Here is a 22,504-nt window from a genome sequence, read left to right on the forward strand (position 1 = left end):
CCCACCTGAAGGTGACTGGGCAGAGAAGATGTCGTTAGGAAGTCATTTCCACACTAGCCCTGTGGCCTTGGCTCGGGACCCACAGGTGTCCTAAGTGCCCGTACTGACCAGCAAAAAAATGTGTGCTTAGGTAGGGAGACCTACCAGTGACATGAAGTAGCTTCTGAGGGTTTTGCTTTGAGAAGAACCACCAAAAACAAAATGCACAACTTTGTAATGAAGAGACTGTAAATATGAGGCAGGTTAACTGGGCTTACTTTCTAGCAGCCTCCAAACTACCACATATGCAGTGGCCCAGCCTAATCTGAGACCACATGGTGGCTACTGTTCCTGGCTAAAAGTGCTACGTCCAAAATAAAGTTCCCAAGTTTCACGCTGTAGAAGTAATCTACTGCCCCTGAAAACACCCCTTCCGGACCATATTCCTCAAAGTCTTTGTGACTCTGAGCATCAGCAGTTCCTTCCAGACCCGGAAAACACAGAAGCGGGGAGAAGACCATTGTTCCTGCCACCAAGGAAAGCCTGGAGGGCCGGGAGCAGCCAGAAGCAGACAACACATGTGCCAACGGGAGCACGAGACACCCTGCTCTGGGGTACCGTGACGAACAGCAGGAGTGGAAGCCTGAAGGAACCAGGGAGGGGACTCTCGGAAGCAAGTGAAGGAGGCTAATGCAGAGGATGAGCCTGCAATCACAGAGTGAGGGCTCAGACTGTTGGCGTGAGCCCCAACAAGCTATATCTGTAGCACATTTGGGGACATGTGCCTTTACACAGCCCAAGAACTGGAGGGGAGAATGGAGGAAGGACCCTGGGTATCCTGCCCAGAACGGATAGAACAGGAACACGGGGATGGGGCTGGCCTGTGGCCCCGCAGCCTTCTTGACAGAGCTCCCACCACTGTTGATCACTGGCCTCCACTGACCTTTGCCTCCTCGATCCTCAGACGGACCCCCCGGGGCTTCCATTTCTCTGTGCTCCGAGGTCCCCGGCCCGTCGTGCCAGGGGCGCTTTCGGGGTGGCAGGGATGCCATGTCCATGCCCTGCAGAGAAGAGGAACGTTCTCTGCTAGCTGGGGAATGACCGTCGTGAGGGGGATGATCAGGGCGCGGAGCATCACGGAAATGTTCATGACCTGGCCCTGAAACGGGAGACACAAGGCTAAGCATCTGACAATCTTCTAGTGTGACCGAAAGCAGGTGGAAATCATACTATTTAGTACCAACTTGAGAACCAATGTTCATTCATGCAAGAAAGGTATGCTGAACACCCACCTAGGCCACATCACGAGTACATAAAAAAAGGTCAAGATCAGAAATCAACGTACCTCTTAAAATAAGAGACAGGCAGCGTCCAGAAAAGTGGTTCTCAGACTTTTTAGTCTCAGGATGTCTTTACACTCTTAAAAATTACTGAGATTTAATTTATGAGACTTATATTTCATAAAATTTGCCATACTAGCAATTAAAGCTGAGAAAACTTTAATGCATTTAACTATATTTTCTGAAAACAAAGCCACTTCGTGGAAAGAATGGTAATGTTTTCTATTTAGACAAACCCCTCTGACACCAGGCTCAGAAGAAGAAAGGTGGATTCTCCCAGCCGTTTCTGCACTCAATCTACTGCAATAAAATGCTGCTGCCTCAAGGATCTGAAGACAATCCATCTTCCCATGGAGATGTGAGTTAGAAAAGAGAGGACCTGGGGGCACCTGGTGGACTCAGTTGGTTAAGCGTCCGACTCTTGGTTTTGGCTCGGGTCATGATCTCATGGTTTGTGAGTCTGAGCCCCGCATCTGGCTCTGTACTGACAGTGAGGAGCCTGCTTGGGATCCTCTGTCTCCCTCTCTCTCTGCTCCTCCCCCCACTTGGTCTCTACCTCTCTCTCTCAAAATAAATAAACAGTACAGAAAATGGACCTGGTGGGCCCCCAGAAGTCCCCAGACCGCACTCTATGAGCGGCTGGGCTCGGATCACCAGAAGCCACAGCAGCTCTCCTTCCTTACCTGGCTCTCTATTTCCATCCCAGGAGTCTGGTTTCCGTCCTCCTTCAAAGCGAGGGAACTCATCAGGAGTAGGGAGCAAACCCTTCCTTCCTCCTACACATGGGAACAACACAACACCACACTCACAGACCATTTCAGGTGTGTCCCTAGCGGCAAACTCTCCAGCCCATCCTTGCCAAGCCCAGCATCCTCAGCACACACTCACCTCGCGGGGTACCCCGACCTCGACCTCGGAGATCTCTTCCTCGGGCCGATTCATCAGAAGGATCAAAATTCTCCTCTGGACCAAAGTCTTCAGGACCAGGAAAGCCATCCCTACCTCGGGGCGGGGCACGGCCTTCATGTCTTGGGGGTGCTCCTCTTCTAAAGCTGTCAGGGAAAAGCAGCAAAATATCCGCCTGATGAAACCCCTCACAGCTCTTGAGTTCATGTTTCAAAGAAACATAATGGTGTAAGAAAGTATGATATTAACGTTAAATGGGAGGAAAACAAAATAAAATTATGTATTTTTTTTTTTTAAGTACAGATTTTATAGTCCCAATATTAAAGGCAAAAACAGGAAGGAAAATGTAGGGTTATGTTCATTTTCTCCGAAAGCTTTTAGGAGTAACGAAAGCAGTGAATACGTTTTAAGTGCTAATAATCATGCTTTCACTTTCAGATTTCATTTCATCCTCAGCACCCCATTATTAATTCCATTCTACCCATGAGTACACTGAGGCACAGAGAGGTAACGTCATTTATTTATGACACACAGTAAGTGTTGGGATTTGAACTCAGCCAGTCTTGACTCCAGCCCATGCTCTTTTACCACTGCCTTCCCAGTATTTTTCATGATCATTTACAATCAGAAAAGGGAGGGTACAGATTTATGACTGCCAACTGTACCAGACTCATTTGGGAACATCTGCTCTCCCGTCTGCCCTAGCCCACCGCTTCTATGCAGGGCTGGCCATGAACTTCGCCCACAGCTCCACTCCACAGCTGACTGCTGTACAGGCAGGCACTTGGCAGCCCCCACACTGACTAGCTGGCAGCCTAGAGCCCTGGCTGGCAGACAGGTTCAGTGTCCCTCAGGATTCTGGACCGGAGGCCAAGTTGGCCAAGAGTACTGCCAAAGCACAGCCATTACAAGAAGAGTGTCTGAGCCAGAGGAGGCCTGTGGGGAAGCAGAAAAGGGGCCTACAAGCAGAAATGGGGCATGAGCACGTGGAGAGAGGCCTTGGGGCTGGAGAATGGGTCAGGAGGAGTGAGGGCACAGGGCCAGTCTGCGCGAGCAGCCAGGCCTTTCACTTTTCTTGAGTCTCCATTCAGTTATCTTTTACTCCAACGTTTCACTTTGCAAAATTCCAAACCAAGAACACAGTTAAAAGAACAGAACAAACACCCATGTGTCCTTCACCTAGACTGATCAGTTCTCTTCATTTTGTTTTTTTAGATTCATCAGTTCTTAGGACACTGCCATGTGTACTTTATCTTCTCTCTCCATCTACTTACAAATCCACTTTCTAAGCCATTTCAAAATCAGTTGCCAACAACATGACCCTCATCCCTAACACCTCAGTATGTTTCTTCTAAGTACAAGGACTTTCTCCTACAGAACAATACCATTACCACTTGAATAACATGGAATACTCTTTAATACAGTCCAATTCAAATTTCTCCCACTGTCCTCAAAATGTCCTTTATAGTTGTTTTTAAATATAGATTTCAATCCTGATCACATACTGTTATGTAGTGGCCCTGTCTCTGGTCTACTTTATCTAGGACCTTCCTATATTTGATCTTTCATGATCCCAGCATTTTTTAAGATTACATCCAGATAAAACGAGGCGCCTGGGTGGCTCAACTGGTTGAGCATCCGACTCTTGATTTCACCTCAAGTCATGATCTCACCGTTCATGAGATCCAGCCCCATGTCAGGCTCTGCACTGAGCATGGAGCTTGCTTAGGATTCTCTGTCTCTCTCTCAAAAATTAATAAATATTTTTTAAAAAAGATTCTCTCTCTTTCCCTCTGCCCCTCTTTTTTTTTTTTTTTTAAATTTTTTTTTCAATGTTTATTTATTTTTGGGACAGAGAGAGACAGAGCATGAACGGGGGAGGGGCAGAGAGAGAGGGAGACACAGAATCAGAAACAGGCTCCAGGCTCTGAGCCATCAGCCCAGAGCCCGACGCGGGGCTCGAACTCACGGACCGCGAGATCGTGACCTGAGCTGAAGTCGGACGCTCAACCGACTGCGCCACCCAGGCGCCCCTCCCTCTGCCCCTCTTGACTCACACACATGCACTCTCTAAATTAAATTTTAAAATTAAAAAAAAAATCCATCTAGGTATTTTATAGAATGTACCACAATTTAAATTTATCTATTTCCTCATGACTAGACTCAAGTTAAACCTTTTTGGCAAAACTGCTTATACAGTCTCAGTGATGCCGGGTTGTCTGCCTGTTTATGAGGTAAAAGTGGTGTGCTGAACCAAATTTCACTGTTGCAAATGTACACTTTCTTTCCTTCACAATTAAGGAATCTGTGGAGTGATCTATACAGGGTTTTAGTGTAAAAAGAGCTTTCCCTTTTCCACTCCAGCTATCTTTTTTAAGAACTGTCTTGGTCCTGTGGACCTTGACGACTCATGCGCCTGCAAGCAAAGAGGGTGTGCCCGGGACACTGGCTGAAATAACAACTAAACGTAAAGGTGGAATTGGCCAAAAGGAGATGAGTGGAGCAGGAAAAGTACAGCAGAGGGCGCTGTCTCCCTGGGACAGAGTCGGGGAGAATCCCCACGCCCCCAAACACCACAGGACTGGCCAGGCAACCATTACAAGGCTGCCCTAGTTACGACAAGAGAATCTAATGTGCCCTCATTAGAAAGTAGCTCCTATCAAGGACTTAACGTGTCCTCCGTAAAACTTGTACGTTGAAGCCCAAATCCCCAATGGGATGGTATTAGGAGACAGGCCTGTGAGGGGTAATTAAGATTAGGGGAGGTCATGGGCATGGGGGCTGTGTGATGGATCAGTGCCCTGGTAAGAAGGACACCAGCAAGGGCTAGCTCACTGTCTCTCTACTGTGCAAGGACACAGGGAGAAGGTGGCTGGCTGCCTGCAAGCCAGGGAGATAAGTCTCACCAAAAACCCACCCTGCTGGACCTGGACCCGTGACTTCAAGCCTCCAGAACTGTGAGAAAATAGACTCATGTTATTTAAACTTCCCCAGTCCTTGGTATCTTGTTATGGCAGTATGAGCTGATGAGTACATCCCCGAATGAACTGACCCTTCTCAAATACCTCTCCCCATTTGACAGATTCACTAATTCAACAGTTACTGAGCACCCATGCTGTGTCACCATTACTGCTCTGGGTTGAGGCCACAGAGGTACAGAAACAAAGCCCCTGCCCTGGGGAAGCGGTCATGTTCCTGGGAGATACACATAATAAGAAATAAACACATTGCTTAATGTCAAGCAGTGCTAAGTGCTATGAAGAAACAGGAAGCAGGGTGAAAGAACTGGGGTGAGAGGAGGAGGGCTCTGACTGCAGTGAGCCACAAACGTCTGCAGGACTGTGCTCCAGGCAGAGAAAACAGCACACACAACAGGAGCAGGAGCACCTCTGGCGTATTTGAAGAGTGATGTTAAGAGCACTAGGCTGCGGGTCTGTCGTTAACAGATGAAATACAATACAAACTGAGGCACAGTAAAATCTGAAACTGAACAAGGTGCAGAGATTCAGGAAATTGGTGAAGGTTATGCTGATGCCAAAGCCACTGGAGATGCGGCTCCTGCAGACACACAGAGCCGTTTCGAAGATCCTTGAACACCACTGGTATACCTCGGATACCATTAAGACAGGCCCTCAAGAAAACTAGGAGCCCTTACGTCTTTTTAAAGAACTCCCCTCTGATGGCTGCTCCCCCACACCCCTTGGCCATCTTATCAACCATTCTTGTCTAACACATCCCGTGAGGAGGGAATGCCAACTCTTGACTCTATCCTCTACTAGCAATGGTCCAAATGTGACAGGAAACACTGCGGCAGGGATGGACGGCAGGAGTGGCACACAGCACCGGCACCGCAGTCTGCCAGCCTGGCCTGAAGCCGCTGGGACACTTCCGCCTGTCCGACACGTCCACCTGTCCTAAAGTCAAACTGCTGATTCTCAGCATGGCCCCTCATCTGGACACTGCTGACAAGAACACCGATCTCACAATTCAGTGGCACACAGAAATGCTCAATTATCATCACCCCTGATTATTCTCTGTCTCATCTGCGATTCACTAATTCTTGTTTTTGCTCCTTATTTCTTTATACCTTTTTTACCCCAGGCAAGCGGAGTGCTCAAGCCTGACCTTGCCCTAATTCAACAGCAGAATAATTTTTCAGCTTGATTCCACGGTGTTAAGCTCTTTAGGAAATTACACAAAAACAATCTCATAATTCCTTTACTCTCCACCTGGATTATCTGTATCATACTGCATCATTCTAAGAGAAGCTGGTGCCTTCTAATCAGGCCCCAGAAACTTGATACTATCCTGATGCTCACATCTCTTTAAAAGAACCAAAAAGTAAGCAAAAACAAAAAGATTTCTAAATTGCAAAGATAAAAAAGAAGCACAAAAAGGTTAAAAAGCATAATTACTTGCTTCAAGTCTAAACGCAAAACCTAAAGAGGGTAGAACTAGCAATCAGTCCAGTGCCCCCTGCCCAGTGAAAGAGGAAAGAGACTTCTGGGGAGAGAACAGGGCCACAGCTCCAGGGAAGAGCTAGCAGACAAAGCGTCCGTCCCACCTTTCTTCTCTGCGCCCTCGAAAACGTGGGTCCTCAGGATCCCGGGGGAATCGTTCATCTCCAGGTCTGCGGCCTTCCCAAGCCCCCGGAGGGCCCCGAGCTGCGCCCCGGCCATCCCCCTCGCTGAATTCCCTGTGATCAGGTGGAAACGGAGGCCCGGGGCCCCCGCGCCTCCACTTCTCTTCTTGTGGTAAAGGTCCTCCTCGCCCCTCAAATTCACGTAATCGGTGGCCAAAGCGTTTGTCCGGGTGGAAGTCATCTGGTCTGCTGAAGTCGTCAGGGAAGTCGGGGTGAGGGCCACGCCTATCAGGGGGACCCCTGCAGTCCTGGCCGCCCCGGAAAGGCCCCCTCTCAGGCCCGTGCTCAGGGCCGCTGCTCTGCTCATGCCGCCTCTCTGACATGGGGCCCATGTGGTGGTTTGGAGGGCCGCGTGAGTCACCTAAAGGAAACAAAGCTGATTTTTACCTTGTCTTCCAGGAATCCTGCCAACACAGGTCTGATTTTCAGCATCTTAAACTCTCAGAAAGCATTCTGGCATTTAGAATGTTTTCCCTCCTTAGCTCTCAGCACACTCAGGAGACAAATCCCTCAGGCATCATCTAATGGAAGAATGCAGGTTTTGGGGTGCAGATTTCAACCTCATCACTCACTAGCTAAGCAACTCCACCTAGGGCAAATTATTAATCTCAAATGAGATTAGCAACTACTTGGCTGCTGTGAGGATTAATTCAAAAAACATGAGTCTCCCAGGCATAAGGACGAGCACCCCTTCCTGTCCCCATTCCTTCAGTGACTTCCTTAGGCCTGCCTGCCCCCCTACCCAGGGAGGAGACGGCAGAGAACACCCATGCAGCAGGCCAGAAAGCCAAGCACAGGGAGGCCACCTCTGTACCTGAAAAGGCCCTCCAAAGCCCAGAGTGCTGTACCTCCACTTCCTCCACCCCTGAGGTCGCCCTTTTATCCTCCACTTCATTTAATTGATTCGTTAACTCACACTTTGATTCTTTTTTTTTTTTTTTTTTTTACAGGGAATACTTTATTCAAGCCCATCAGAGAAATGGACAGCTTGGGTCAGTAACAAAGCACACTTTGACTCTTAACAAAATCCTCTGAAAAGCACATGGAACCACAGGCCTCCCTAATAACTGCCTGGTGACCAAACAGCCTTGCTATGCTTCAGTTTGGGGGTTTATACAAACACATTTTCCTGCCCCTTCGCATGAATGATATATATCCCTCATCTGTAAGAATTATCACCATTCTTTGCAGACAGCGTTTGGAAACCCACTAGAGATTTTTTGAAAATACTTTAATGTATTCAACATCCTGAATAAAGATGGAAACAGGCCAATTAAACTTGTGATGGTTACCTTAGCTCACTTCTTAACCTTGGAGGGATTTGTTCTCCTGGCTACTGAACTACTGCAGCCATTGTAAATGGGTACCTATTTTCTGTCAGGGTACAATTCAAACCAAGCATTTTTAAAGGTAGGTAGCAAAGGGCCCCTCCTGTTCCAAAACAACTAGGTTTTTAGGATGGACTTCCTCCGAATGCCTCCTCCTGCCCCGCTCGCGCCTTTCCCCGCTTCTCCCTGGCAATAAAGATGAACACCCTCTCCTCGAGCCACAGCCAGCCAGCTTTTTCCCCTCCCATGCCCTTCCTCATCCCTTTTGTTCCTTTCTCTTGGCCATTTCAATCCCGCCTCACCATTCAACATGAATAAAAAACTTGTAAATATCAGTATAAAAAAACACCACTAGAAGGGTTCTCCCTGCTCCTAAGCTCTTCCTGTCTCCCGCTCTTTACTTCAGTAAACCAGTCCTCTCCATGCTGAGGAAAGCACCTTCTAAGTTGCCTCTTTGTTCAGTCAGTTTGCAAATCCCAGGGCCCTTTCCTTCTATAAAGTGGCCCCCCCACTTCTCAGTGGGTTCCTACAGCTAATGGCTTCTTCTCTTGACTTTAAGTTGCTTGAACTTGGTGTGATCTCAGACACAGCAGACTTTGACCTGAGGAAGCTGAACACATTCCATTTGGACTTACCTATGAATAATAATCCTCCCATTACCTCTATCTGTTTAAAAGTACCCTGGCTCCTCCAAGGAAAGAAACCCACCACTACAAATTAGAAGGGGTGTGGCCACCGGTGGTGGGGCGGCGGCGTTGGTTAATCCAGTAGGGGATGGCAGGGCCACTTTCTCGGCTCTCCCTTCTCCCTTTGGTCCCTGGGAGGAGAAAGAGAGGAGGAAGAGAGAGAGAGAGAGAGGTAAAGAGAAAAGGGGAAGAGCAAGGAGGAGAGGGAAATAGGTGGAGACAGACACAAGGTAGGGGAGAGGAAGAGAGGCAGGCTCTCAGTTCGTTGATAGCTGTACCTTGTGGGTAACAGACTCTTCTTTTCTCAGGGTCCCCAAATTCCAAAGATGGGTTCCTGCTTTCTCTGTTTCCCTGTCGGCCACCACTTCCATGCAATGAGACTACCATAAAGATTCTCCTAATCTCTTTACTGCTACCTTTCCTAGGACGTGCTGCTTCTCCCAAAGTCCTAGTGCTGCAAAATGCTGATGGTAATTTGATAAAGTGAGGGCAAGAAATGTAACATGTCCCACAGAGTGCTGTGGGCTCCGCTCATTAAAAATTACAGGGACTGAAGTTCATTGAAGTGCAGCCTCCACAGTGCTCCTAGGTTTCGGGCCTGTGTCCTCCCTGTGAGAAGCACACTGACTCCAACGCCTGCACCTCCGACCTGCCCTCCATCCACACCCCTCATAGTCCTGCCCTTGCCCTCTGCAGCCAGCAGCCTGCGGCCCCCTCGGTCCCGCTCCAGCCCTTCTCGTGTGACAGTACAACATGTGAACGAGACTAGGGGCTGCCTCTGTGCTCTCCTTCAACTCCTGCAATGAACTCAACTTCCAAACAGCCTTACATCTTGATACTGACAGTTCTCATCTCTGTGCTTTCCATAAGATCAAGAACCCGATGCATCAGTACATTGCTTTCTTCTTTTTCTTAGTGAATCATGCAGAACAATATAAGCAGCTAAAGCATTCAATATGTGGCACAACTCGGGGGCAGAAGAGGGTGATATGAAAAACACTACTAAAACCTCTGCATTCATGATCTCATCAAAACCTGTAAGTGGAAGCAGCTGAGCTCTCCAGGATGCTAACGACATGCATGTGCACTCAGTGAGCACAGGAGTCGCTTCCGCTCCCAAGAGAGGCACGCAGCCGACTGTCCGAGGCACAGGCCCTTCTCCCAGGGGTCGTCCCAGCAGTCTCACTGCCAGCTGCCACCTCCTCGGGGCGGCATTTCCAGCTAACCAAAGCAAGTCTAAGAAAACACCGTTAACAAAGCCTTTACCTGAAATGACTGTGCTCCTAGTTTTCCTATAGGTTCAAGTGCCCATTCTATCAGTTACTTACCAATAAACTATTTACTGTGAGATTTACCCAGAGGTAGTAGAATGCAATCCCTTATTCAGCCAAGCAGATATTTACCTTTGTTAGGGCCAGGTCCTTGTCCAGGGTTAAGAGGGGGGATGCGACCTTGTGCTCCCTGCTGCCCTAGGCCTGGTATCAGGGGTGGGGGGCCTGCGTTCTGTCCTTCCTGAAAAGATGTTTTTAAAGCGGGGGTGTGAAATCATAGGCTTGTGCTTCATGAATAGCAATTTCATCATAATGTGACAAGATTAAAACACTAGGTTGCCCCAAAGCCTCCAGCAGTAAATATACAGCTAGTGACATTATAGTAAAATGGTCCTTAGATTGGGAGAAGGAGACACTTCTCTTACCATAATAAAACGAAACACTTACATTTTAAACCTGATGACAGGTTTCATGTAAAGCTAGATCTTTACCTGTAATACCAAGTAAGAACCACAATGGAAAGTCAGAAATCATACATAACACTCTGCATAAAGGAGGAACTTCCAGCCAAATTGAAGATCTGGAAATCTGCCGGGACAGGTAAACTCTGCTCTCACACTCAAGACTCCCTTCCAGCTACAGAGAGTAATCAGTCCTCTCAAGAGGCTAGGGCTGGGTTTGAAGAGGCAGAAGAAAGGAGTTCGTCCACACCGGCTTTCTCCCACCACCTCCTTCCCTCCCTCTTTCTTGACCTCCTCATTTCCCATCCTCAGCACCTACTTCTCATTCCCAGCTGAGTCACCTGGGACCCTACCAGACTCCTTAGGTTCCTGCAGACACAAACCTACTGCTCTGATCCTCTGTCCCTGCGCTCGGGAACCCCAGAGTTCACTCCAGCGTGTCCCCAAGACTCTGTATTTTTACCCAGCCACGCCTAAATTCTGAGTCTCCACACTGTCCAATGACCTTGGATCAGGTCTCTTAACAAATTCCTTTATATAAAAAATGCATTTGGTGGCTGGACCTACTATGAAAACAGTAGTTGCACATTCCAAACCAGCTCCATGAAAGAGCAGCCATGACAGGACATGCGGCATGCGGCTACAAGGCCACCATTAACTCAACACCAGTAATTTCCATCCTTTGTTTCCTCTCCCCCTGACCCAAGGACTGCTCTTATCAACATCTCTCAAGCTGTTACTTTAGCACCAGAAAGCAATTTCACTAAATTAAACCAACTGACACAATGGGTTTAAATAGTTGGCTTCATCAAAGTGAAGAAAGTCAAATTTCAGCATATAAAAAATATGAGCAAAGATGTTCATCAGGCAACTCTTGAGATTTGAAATGTCCTATAATGTATCAAACCTTCACACTCATTCCGTAGGTCAACTAATGAGTCTTTAGAACCATTACGCCTTTCATGTATAAAATCTGTCACTACTTGATACAATAAAAACTCTTACTGAACTGTCCCAGAAACTCAGGCCTATCCTCTTGAATCTGACATGTTTATAATTTCAGTCATAATGTGGTAGCTAAAGTTCATCACTGCTTTTGTCCTTCAAATGAAAGCAGTTAATTCATTACCATAAGGTTAGGTAACTGATACTGTAAACACACACAAATGCTCTGTGTGTTAATAAAATCTATAACACTTCCAGTTTTAGGGCAGTTAAGGACGATCAACCTAGATTTATTCCACTCATCCTAAATTCTAAAAGATGCCCAAAGATTCTGGAAAGAAACTCAACTACCATCGGGTTCTTTGCTGCTGTGACACCTCTAAATCCTGGGAGATCTACAGAAGGGTAACGTGTAACCTTATTTAGCTAACTATTTTAATTCAGTAGACCCTACGGTCATCTTCATGTGACAGATTCTCAGGTGTCTGAAAAAGCAAAACGGGCCGTGTTCTGCACATGCAGCATCAGCAGCACATCCTCTCCAAGTGGATCGAGTGCCTCCCAGTGAAGACCCAGGGGGTCAACATTAGCTCACTCACTCACTCACTTTTGGTCCACAACTGACTTCAGGGACACAAACCCAGTTGTTCACACCCAAACAATGCTTCCACACTATGAAACGGAGAAAAATATAAAAACCACAGAGCCACACTGTCAAATCCATTCATGCTCATGCAGTCTTTCTCGAAGTCCCCCATGAACCCTGAGCCCTCCTCTCAAAGCACAAGCCCAGCCAAGGGGTAATAAAACTTGGCGAACAAAACAGAATCGTCAAAAAAAGGGCCCAGAAAAATGTCTACAGAAATATTCCCTCCAGTAAATTGACATGTGAGCTAAAACCCTGAACAGAATTTTGTCCAAAGGGTCATCATTTGAGAATGCACAATTCTGGGCTCAGAGGTCTCTAAAAGCATTCACTGAAATGAAAATAGTGAGATCAGAGTCTGCTGTAAACTTGTGAGTTACATACTCCATCCTATCTTCAAGAGTAGAGCCGGCAGGCAAACCAGCCCGTGAAACACCAGGCTACAACATGAAGAGCCCAGAAAGGGGAGGCCTGACAGGCTCAAAGCCATCCATGCCTCTTCCTCAGGGTCACAGCTCTTTTAGCCCCGGGGACAATTAGGAACTGTACTAAACTAAGAGTTGATCTTTTCTGGAATAACTGCTATTGAAAAGATTCATATTACATTATGTATAATGGTCCATTTAATTATTCTCATTTGCTTCTTCAGCCATGATGCTACTCTCAAGCCACCATCACTACTTGAGAGCCCCTGATACGAGCTGTGATGGCTTCCCATAGCATCTGGAAGGGCCACTTCTGTGCAGGGCATATTTTCCCAATGTGTAATGCCTAGAAGTTAGAAATAAATAATACCTGATTGAAGGGGGCCCGAGGCCCATCACCTAGCAGAGCTGTTTTCTGCTGCTGGAATGGTATTGGCCCTTGAGACGGATGTGGCCCTCTTGCCGGGTTCTGCTGTCCCTGAGGTCCAGGGGGCCCTTGCATGCCACCCTGGGGTGGAGGCCCCAAAGAGCCCTGGGGCGGCCCCTGCTGACCTTGTGAGCCTGGAGGCCCCCGCAATTCCTGGGGAGGGCCTAGCATGGACCCTTGGGCTGGAGGCCCCTGCATGCCTCGCATCTCCTGAGGGCCATGTCCCAGCAGTCCACTTGGAGGGTGAGGTCCTCTCATCTCTTGAGGCGGGTGGCCCATCATCATCCCTTGGGGAGCAGGACCCTGGTTCTCTCGGGGGCCTGGAGGACCCTGCATTCCTCTTGGATTCAATCCCATCAGAGGTCCCTGAGACACAGGACCTTGGATCCCTTGAGACCCTGGCCCACCTTGGATCCCATGAGGGTGAGGAGGTCCTTGCATTCCTCTGGGACCAGGTGGTCCCTGCATACCTTGAGTACCAGGAGGCCCCTGAGGGCCCAAGTGACCCTGGGGACCAGGTGGGCCTTGGGGGCCTATGTGACCTTGTGGGCCAGGTGGACCCTGAGGCCCCATATGACCTTGAGGACCAGAATTACCCTGTGGTCCAGGTGGTCCTTGAGGTCCCAAAGGGCCATGAGGTCCAGGATGCCTTTGCATTCCTTGGGGCCCATGCATGTCCTGAGGCCTCGGCAACCCCTGGGGTGGGCCCTGGGGCCCTTGTGGTCCCATGAATCCTTGTGGCCCCCCACCTCCCTGATGCAGTGGAGGACCTTGTGGTCCCATTTGTCCCTGGGGTCCAGGGGGTCTAAACTGTCCCTGCGGCCCCGGAGGCCCCATTTGAGCCATGTTCATTGGCATCTGCTGAGATGGATGGGGTTGTTGAAAACCTTGAGGAATCTGAGACATTGGACCTTGTCCTGGAAAGGGCTGGGGTCCGAGGAGAGGAGTGCCAGATGAAGGAGGCGGCTGAATTTGCTCAGCCTGTTTCTGTGCAAGTCTTTCAATTTTAAGTTGCTGGAAAGAAAAAAAGAAAAAACACACTGATAAATATGCCGCAGCCCTCAACGATGACAATATTGCTATCACTTACTTCACTGGGAGAGCCTCAATACAAACATAAGGCATCGACCTCCCAACACTCCACAGTAACTACAATCCATACAACATTCAGGTATTCTGGGAGCATGTAAGCACCTTCTTTTGAAATACTGGGAAACAACAGTCAGAATTATTCATATCCAATAATTTACTAGTTCTTTATCATTCTTGCTAACTTTCAAAGGAGCAAAAAAAAAAAAAAAAAAGGAGCAAATCACCTGCTCTAGAGCTGACAGAAAAAGAAAAATTATTTTATCTGTGGGTAAATAAATGAATTCAAGTTAAAACTATGCTGGCTTTATCTTTTCTATTAAAAAGGTACGTTTAACTTAGTTCGACTCACTGCTTGACTGATCTGGTTTCAAAGTCTAAGAAACAGAATTCTTTCACAAACTAGCTTCCTAATGTAGCAATAAGAAATGGTGGTGCTGGGTGGGGGGATGGGCAAAATAGGGGAAGAGGTTTAAGAGGTACAAACCTCCAGTTAATAAAATAATTAAGTCACAGGGACAAAACGTACAGCATTGAGAATATAGTCACTAATACTGTAATAATGTTGCATGGTGACAGATGATACACTTATCATGCTGTGCACAGCATAAGGTATAGAACTGTTGAATCACTATGTTGTACACCTGAAACTGTGACATTGTATGTAAACTATGCTTCAATTAAAAAATGAGAAAAACAGAAAGAAATGGTGGCGTTCGTCAGATCCATCTGAGAGTCCCTTCCCTCTCCTTAACAGCATGTCAATAAATGTCTTTTAAGAAAGATCTACTTTCTTAGATCATCTTGAACCCTCTGCTAAAGAGCATCACACACCTCCAGAAGCTGTGGGTTAGTATACTGTAACGTGGCCATTTCTTGTTCAATTTCCGCTTGTGTTTTCTTCTTCTCTTCTAATTTAATGTCCTCTTTTCTGTCATTCAGTACCTCATTTGGGGCAGGAATTGGAACTTTATTTTGCATCCACGCCTTGGGAAAGAAGAGAATATTAAAATATACCCTAAGTGTGTATATTATAATGAGAGAAGGTGAAAACCATTCTGTAAGGTCATTGGCTCATTCCAACCTGCTGAAAAGAAGCCAGTTCACCTGGTACACTGCCTTTATTTCTAATGCTCCTTCTTAGTGACACAAGAATGGAGTTAGGCAAGCACATTGCCAGGTAGAAATTACTAACTTAATAAAAACTATAAGATCTTACGTGTTATTAAGAATGAAAAGCCTGCCCACATCTTCAAAAGGGCACATGCACTTTGTGTTGCAGAGACAAATAAAGTAGAAGACAGACAGACAACGCAGAGGAGAGTCAACATACTCTCTGTTCCATGCTTCTCTCTTCTGTTTCCTCTGATGACTTGGACAGTAGGACATAGGTGAGAATCAAAGAGCTACAAGAGTCATGGCGAACTCCACACGAATGCAGAGCAGCAGATGGGAACTCTAAGAATACTCCAAAGAAGTCTGTAGTGCAGAAATACCTTCCACGGATGAAAACATGCAAGAAAGCCTCAGCAGGCAGAACCTCCTGGTGGAGGAGGGGGCTGCTGGTAGTTACTCACCTGCTGGAACTGAGCAGGAATAGGTTTTGCATATGGAACTTTCTTCTGAGGAACTTTTTTCTGATCCTTTTGCATCACCTCCTCCATTCCCCAGTCCAAACCTGGAATTGTCATCTCAATTTCATTTGACTCATCTTTCCCTGTAACCATAAAAAGAAGCAGTTAACCAAGGAAATAAGAGAAGGTGGCTACTTCATCAGTGAACGCATTTTTAGAAGAGACTTTAAATAATATGTAATAGATAATTAGATGACTTTTATCAACATGTCTCAACATAAATCATTTGGGCACTTTCAAAATAATTCAGTATCATGAAGGTAAGAAACAGGTCTCTAGGGGCGCCTGGGTGGCTCAGTCAGTTAAGGGTCCAAACTCTTGGTTTCAGCTCAGGTCATTATCTCACAGTTTGTGGGTTTGGGTCCACATTGGGCTTTGGGCTGCCAGCTCAGAGCCAGCTTGGAATCCTCTCCCTCTCTCAGACCCTCCCCTGCCTGTGCATGCTCTCTCTGTCTCTCAAAACAAATAAATAAACTTAAAAAAAGAAGAAAATAGAAGAGGTCTCCAAAAATTTTATAAAAATAAAACATATAGGTACAATGTCTCTTACCCATCTGCTCCTGTTCCATAGCCAGTTTTAGTTGTTCTGGTATTCCCATTCCTGGAATTACTGCCAGGCTATTAGGTTCAAGGTCATCTACAAATAGAAATACATCTATTGTCAATAGAGATTTTATAAACATAGTAGTCCAATAAAATGAACACTTTATAAAAATGAATTATCACTCACTAAACTGTAAAACTGAAATTAGTTTTATATAATCTTATCCATACCTAATAACACTTTTATAAAAGAATATCAGATTTCAAAGAACAATAAATGTGCAAGGGTCTTACCATATTCTACTCCATCTTCAGACATTCCAGGCAATAGGTTGAGATTATATCGATCTCGCATTTTATCACCTGGTCGGTTTCGGGTCCAAAATTTGCTGTCAAAACAAAACCATTTGGAGGGGCGAGGGGAGGAGCACAGTTTTGGTGTATTTCTGGGCACTTACAAATACCAAGCAGGGTAAACGCAATAAAGTTTTACAACACCTTTCTTCTAAAAATTTAAAATGTTGAATGATTTTTTTTATAAGAAGGCAGAACAAAATTTGAATAACAAAGTCATACTCCATACTCTATCTCCTTATTATTATATACATATTTATCAATCACCATAAAAATGTTGAACTACAGGGGCGCCTGGGTGGCTCAGTCAGCTGAATATCTGACTTCGGCTCAGGTCACAGGTCATGGGTTCGAGCCCCATGTCGGGCTCTGTGCTAACAGCTCATAGCCTGGAGCCTGCTTCAGATTCTGTGTCTCCCTCTCTCTCTGCCCCTCCCCCTCTCATGCTCTATCTCTCTCTCTCAAAAATAAATAAAGATTAAAAAAAATTCATAAAGGGGTGTCTGGGTGGCTCAGTCTGACTTCAGCTCTCAAGTCATAATCTCACAGTTTGTGGGTTTGAGCCCTGTGTTGGGCTCTGTGCTGACAGCTCAGAGCCTGGAGCCTGCTTTGGATTCTCTGTCTCCTTCTCTGTCTATCCTTCCCCCTCTCATTCTCTCTCTCTCTCAAAATTAAATTTTAAAAAATTTATAAAAAAGAGGTTGGACCACAAATTAATACATCAATAAAAATAAACATATATCGGGGCGCCTGGGTGGCGCAGTCGGTTGAGCGTCCGACTTCAGCCAGGTCACGATCTCGCGGTCCGTGAGTTCGAGCCCCGCGTCAGGCTCTGGGCTGATGGCTCAGAGCCTGGAGCCTGTTTCTGATTCTGTGTCTCCCTCTCTCTCTGCCCCTCCCCCATTCATGCTCTGTCTCTCTCTGTCCCAAAAATAAAATAAAATTAAAAAAAATAAATTAAAAAAAAAAAACAAAAAAAAAGTTGAAAAAAAATTAAATAAATAAATAAATAAATAAACATATATCTTCTCTGCAGCTCTATAAACACAGTAATTCCTTGTTATTTTTGATATAAAGCTTACCTAGTATGGTCATTTGAGCCTGAGCAGAGAATATGTCCAAGAGGATGCCAAGCCAGACTCCAGATCATTCCTTCATGGGCCATCTCCATCCCACCCACTTCCTTCTCTACCCTGTAATAGCACCACAGAAAGAAGTCTTTTCAATAAAATCACACACACACACACACACACACACACACACACACATTTTATTTTACTGTAACACAAAGCTACCAAAGCCTTTTACTTTGAATCTGGTCAGTTCCACATGTTTCAGGGGTACTGATTTGTCATCAGTAATATAATCTTTGATTCAAAGAGCACTTCAGAGGGAAAAATGCTTCAAGAATGATTTCACCAATAAGAAACAAAGAAATCTGTTTTATTCTCCTTTAAAGGTTTCCACATCCAAAATGAAGGTGCTAATAAGTTTTCTATTCCAAGCTGGGTTTACAGAATTGAAAACTGCAGGAAGACTCTGATACAGGACATAGGAATACTCAGAAAAAACCACAAAATACCATGTTCTATACTTTTGGGAGCTCTTTTCATAAAAACTGTTTTACATGGTAAGTATTACATACCCCACATGCCAGAATAACAAAGAGCCATCGGACCCGCCACTGGCAAATAGTCCTTCGTGAACAGGATGCCAGGCCACAGCTGTAAAACAAACGTGGGGGAAGGCAAAGTCGTCAGCATCTCAGCATACTAGTGGTGACAGAATGAGAAGCATGCCACAGCCACCGACCTGTGGCTTCTTTCTTGTGACCTCGGAAGACTTGAAGCTCTTCCTTCAGGTTTCGGATATCAAAAAGTTTGCAGAGGTGGTCACGTGATGCGGTGAGCAGCCAATTGCCATTGAGATTTAATTTCACTTCCATTACTGTGTTTTTATGGGCGTGACTAGAAACAAAGTACCAAGGAAATAATCTGTCAGAATTCAAAACAAGTATGAATCCATACAATGGCCATTTTGGTTAAAAAGGACATGGGTCAAGACGGCAAGAGGTCTGTAAAGCATGTAACAGCACAAGACCACAGTTAAAGTACACTTGAAAGAAATAGGTCAGTGACAGAAATAACATCCATTATCTAAGCATAGTTTTCATTAACCAACTAAAATAGCAACAGAACTTCAACTGTACAGGGAAGCTGATCTGTGAAGCAGGGAAGCACCTGAACATGTAAATTAATATTCAATAAAGCTCATTAACTTTTCAAAGTTCAGTGAAGCTCCTCTCATTAAGACAAAGCATAAAAAAGGGGCACAGGCTAGTTTGAGGGTTAATTTGAACTAAAAACACCGCAACAAGTCGAGGCCTGCAAGGAGCACCGCTCACGTTTCCCTCCAGCGGCTGCAGCCACTGCAGTCTGCAGCAAAGCAGCCTTGCTCCAACCCCTCACTCTGGATTTGCCTCCCTTCCCAGTCACAAGGACCAGGATCCAGCTGTTTCGTCAAAAACATGTTAGTAACATAGCCATTTAAATAGGAATGTCAACAGATAATTCAAAGACAAAACTTTATTATGAGGCTGCATCAGAAGTAAGCACCTCAGACAAAAAATGAGAATGGATTCAAAACTGGAGGGGAAACTTCCCTCTAAACAGATGTGGTGAGATGGAGAGGGCTGGGGCAGATGTGGCGAGATGGACAGGGGTGGCGAGATGGACAGATATGGTGAGATGGGACAGATGTGGCGAGATGGAGAGGGCTGGGGCAGATGTGGCGAGGTGGGCAGATGTGGCGAGATGGAGAGGGCTGGGGCAGATGTGGCGAGGTGGGCAGATGTGGCGAGATGGGCAGATGTGGCAAGATGGAGAGGGCTGCGGCAGATGTGGTGAGATGGACAGATGTGGCAAGATGGAGAGGGCTGGGGCAGATGTGGCAAGATGGACAGATGTGGCAAGATGGAGAGGGCTGGGCAGATGTGGCGAGGTGGGCAGATGTGGTGAGATGGAGAGGGCTGGGATAGATGTGGCGAGACGGACAGATGTGGTGAGATGGAGAAGGCTGCAGATGTGGTGAGATGGACAGATGTGGCAAGATGGAGAGGGCTGGGGCAGATGTGGCGAGAAGGTGAGGGCTGGGGCAGATGTGGCGAGATGGACAGATATGGTGAGATGGGACAGATGTAGTGAGATGGAGAGGGCTGGGGCAGATGTGGCGAGATGGACAGATGTGGCGAGATGGAGAGGGCTGGGGCAGATGTGGCGAGATGGGACAGATGTGGCGAGATGGAGAGGGCTGGGGCAGATGTGGCGAGGTGGGCAGATGTGGCGAGATGGAGAGGGCTGGGACAGATGTGGCGAGATGGGCAGATGTGGCGAGATGGAGAGGCCTGGGGTATGTCTAGTAAGTGGCACATCAGCTCCATATGGTACCAAACGGTACATCGTGAGACATGGCAACCTAGGGTAGCGAGAACCATCTCCTCCTCCCCACCCCCACCCCCAGGATCCCCAAATTACATTTAGATACATACAGCAGAACAGAAACCACACTTAATTAATAAGAAGACTCTAGGTACGAGTCCATCTGTTGTCTACCCTAGATTTTCAAGAATACATGGTGGGAAAGAAGGCTCAAAGTTAAGGAATACAGGCAGCCTTGTGCCCCTTTGTTTAGGGACCAAGGTAGGGTTCCTATCACTTACAGTGTTGCAAGACTCTGCCCCGTCTTGGGATCCCAGAACTTGATTGGTTGTTGACTATCTTTACTTCCTGAAACAACTAACCCTTTTGTTGGATGCCAGTCTACACATTTCACATCTGCACCATGCCCTGTGGGAAACAAATTAAGATAAAACCTAATCAGTCACACATTTAAAGCAGAACTCCACTGAATTTAAACCAGAGTAGACAAAACTATTATAAGTTTTGATCCTAGTACTGTCATATTAATCTTTTTGAAAAGACTCTTTGGTCTTTCGAGTTTTGGATACAGCAACCTCTTTCAAGGCCACGATGCACAGGAACTATTCCTCTTCTCCTACAACTAAGCTCATCTTCTTGCCTACCTGCTGGAGGGCCAGTCAAAGCATTTTGGAAGTTGCATCACCCAAGCCCCATATTTAAAGCTTTTTATGTTTTTGCAGGACGATCATAATCATTGGGCACGATCCTTGCCGTTCACTCCAGGTTTTCCCACTTCACAATGATCCTTATAGATCAAAAGTCCTAAATTCAGATTCACACACCAGCATTTTCTAGATGTGTCAGTAGGAAAAGTATTCCACTTATTGAAATGAATTGATGAATTTGATTAAATCAAAATGAGAAAAACAATCCCTGCGTCATTCACACACATGCCAGCTACTCTGTTTAGTGCTTACTATAAGCATCACCGCTTGAAATCCTCACAAAATCCTGAGAAAGATATGATCATTACATCCTTTTTATAAGGGAAGTAAAGAAACAGAAGGACTGGAGGGGTTAACTAAGATGTCCTAGTTTCCAAAGCTAGTCAACGAGAACAGGAGCTGGAATGTGAACCTGGTCTACAGGATTCCAGAAATAGTTCTCTCAACCACAGTGCTAGAGCATGAGGTCACTTCACAAGTGGAACACATTAACTGATACTAAAACTCACTAAAGTCAAAATCACAATTTACAGAACTCAAAGAAACTAGTTATGGCTTTTAAAAAATCAGTGCTATCCAGAAAAAGCCTCAGGAGCAGTTTATACAGCACTACAAAGCAGGTGAAAACAGAGGTAGAGAGTATTTCAAACAGCTCCCTCTCTAATCAAGACCAAATCCAGCTTCTATGAAGTTTGAAGTGGGAAGGAGAAAGGATATGGAAGAATATCAAGGGAGGGAGGGAGGGAAGAAGGAAGAGATGGTTCCAGAGGCACTAGAAAGTAAATTTGCACCAATTAAGGTGAGTGATTTGGGGCACCCAGGTGGCTCAGTTGGTTGAGCGTCCCACTCTTGATTTTGGCTCAGGTCATGATCTTGCAGTTCGTGAGATGGAGCCCTCTGTTGGGCTTGCACTGACGGTGCAGAGACCACTTAGGATCCTCTCTGCCCCTCCCCTGCTCGTGCTCTCTCTCTCAAAAGTAAATGAAGAAGGAGGAGGAGAAGGAGAAGGAGGAGGAGAAGAAGAAGGAGAAGGAGGAGAAGGAGGAGAAGGAGAAGGAGGAGAAGGAGGAGGAGAAGAAGGAGAAGGAGAAGGAGAAGGAGAAGGAGAAGGAGAAGGAGAAGGAGAAGGAGAAGGAGAGGAGGAGGAGGAGGAGGAGGAGGAAGGAGGAGGAGGAGGAGGAGGAGGAAGAGAAAAGAAGGATTTGCATCTCAAATAAGCAGGAACTTTAAAAACAAGACCCCATGCTGGCAAGCATGTAAGAAGATGCCAACTGCCTGGGCAACAGTTTAACAATGTGTACTGAAGCCTGAAAAATGTGTGTATCCTACAACCCAATGACCTCATGTCTCAGAATTTATCCTGAGGAAATAATGGATGTACAGAAAGATTTATTTACAAGAATGTTAACTGATAGTTTATTCTGAAATGCCCTCCAGAAACATATTGCAAAATATATTTCAGTATGGCATATGGGCTCAATGGAATATGATGCACCTGTTATAAATGATAATATAGTAATTTAATGATGTAATTACAATGTTCATGATACAATCTCAAAAATACCAGTGTGTGCAGTATTCCTGATGCCACGAATGTAAAAGATAAATTAAGACCATGAGTGTATGCAAACCTATCTAGAGAAAAAATGCAAGAAGTCTAGACACCAAACTGTTACCAGAAATA

General features: G+C 46.0%; 1 protein-coding gene across 3 annotated transcripts in view; it reads right to left on the reverse strand.

Moving 5' to 3' along the window:
• The window catches only part of WDR33 (WD repeat domain 33), a 108,642-nt gene that overhangs the window by 1,925 nt on the left and 84,213 nt on the right, over positions 1 to 22,504 (reverse strand). The window contains exons 8-21 of one of the 3 annotated variants that reach the window (XM_047084337.1): positions 20,395 to 20,521; positions 18,489 to 18,643; positions 18,322 to 18,400; positions 17,759 to 17,869; positions 16,617 to 16,711; positions 16,330 to 16,416; positions 15,723 to 15,862; positions 14,980 to 15,132; positions 13,000 to 14,070; positions 10,285 to 10,393; positions 6,790 to 7,228; positions 2,208 to 2,371; positions 2,003 to 2,095; positions 923 to 1,138 (exon numbers count right to left, since the gene is read on the reverse strand). In XM_047084337.1, coding sequence (XP_046940293.1) covers positions 923 to 1,138; positions 2,003 to 2,095; positions 2,208 to 2,371; positions 6,790 to 7,228; positions 10,285 to 10,393; positions 13,000 to 14,070; positions 14,980 to 15,132; positions 15,723 to 15,862; positions 16,330 to 16,416; positions 16,617 to 16,711; positions 17,759 to 17,869; positions 18,322 to 18,400; positions 18,489 to 18,643; positions 20,395 to 20,521 — 3,039 coding nt within the window. Of the gene's footprint in view, positions 1 to 922; positions 1,139 to 2,002; positions 2,096 to 2,207; positions 2,372 to 6,789; positions 7,229 to 8,903; positions 9,013 to 10,284; positions 10,394 to 12,999; positions 14,071 to 14,979; positions 15,133 to 15,722; positions 15,863 to 16,329; positions 16,417 to 16,616; positions 16,712 to 17,758; positions 17,870 to 18,321; positions 18,401 to 18,488; positions 18,644 to 20,394; positions 20,522 to 22,504 lie in introns of those variants that run through there. The other 2 variants (XM_047084338.1, XM_047084339.1) reach the window with 2 other exon arrangements.

The sequence above is a fragment of the Lynx rufus genome, unplaced genomic scaffold (assembly GCF_022079265.1).
Source record: "Lynx rufus isolate CCGP_SWC_20201006 ecotype Redwood Valley unplaced genomic scaffold, mLynRuf1.p SCAF_2, whole genome shotgun sequence".
Classification (NCBI taxonomy): domain Eukaryota; kingdom Metazoa; phylum Chordata; class Mammalia; order Carnivora; family Felidae; genus Lynx; species Lynx rufus.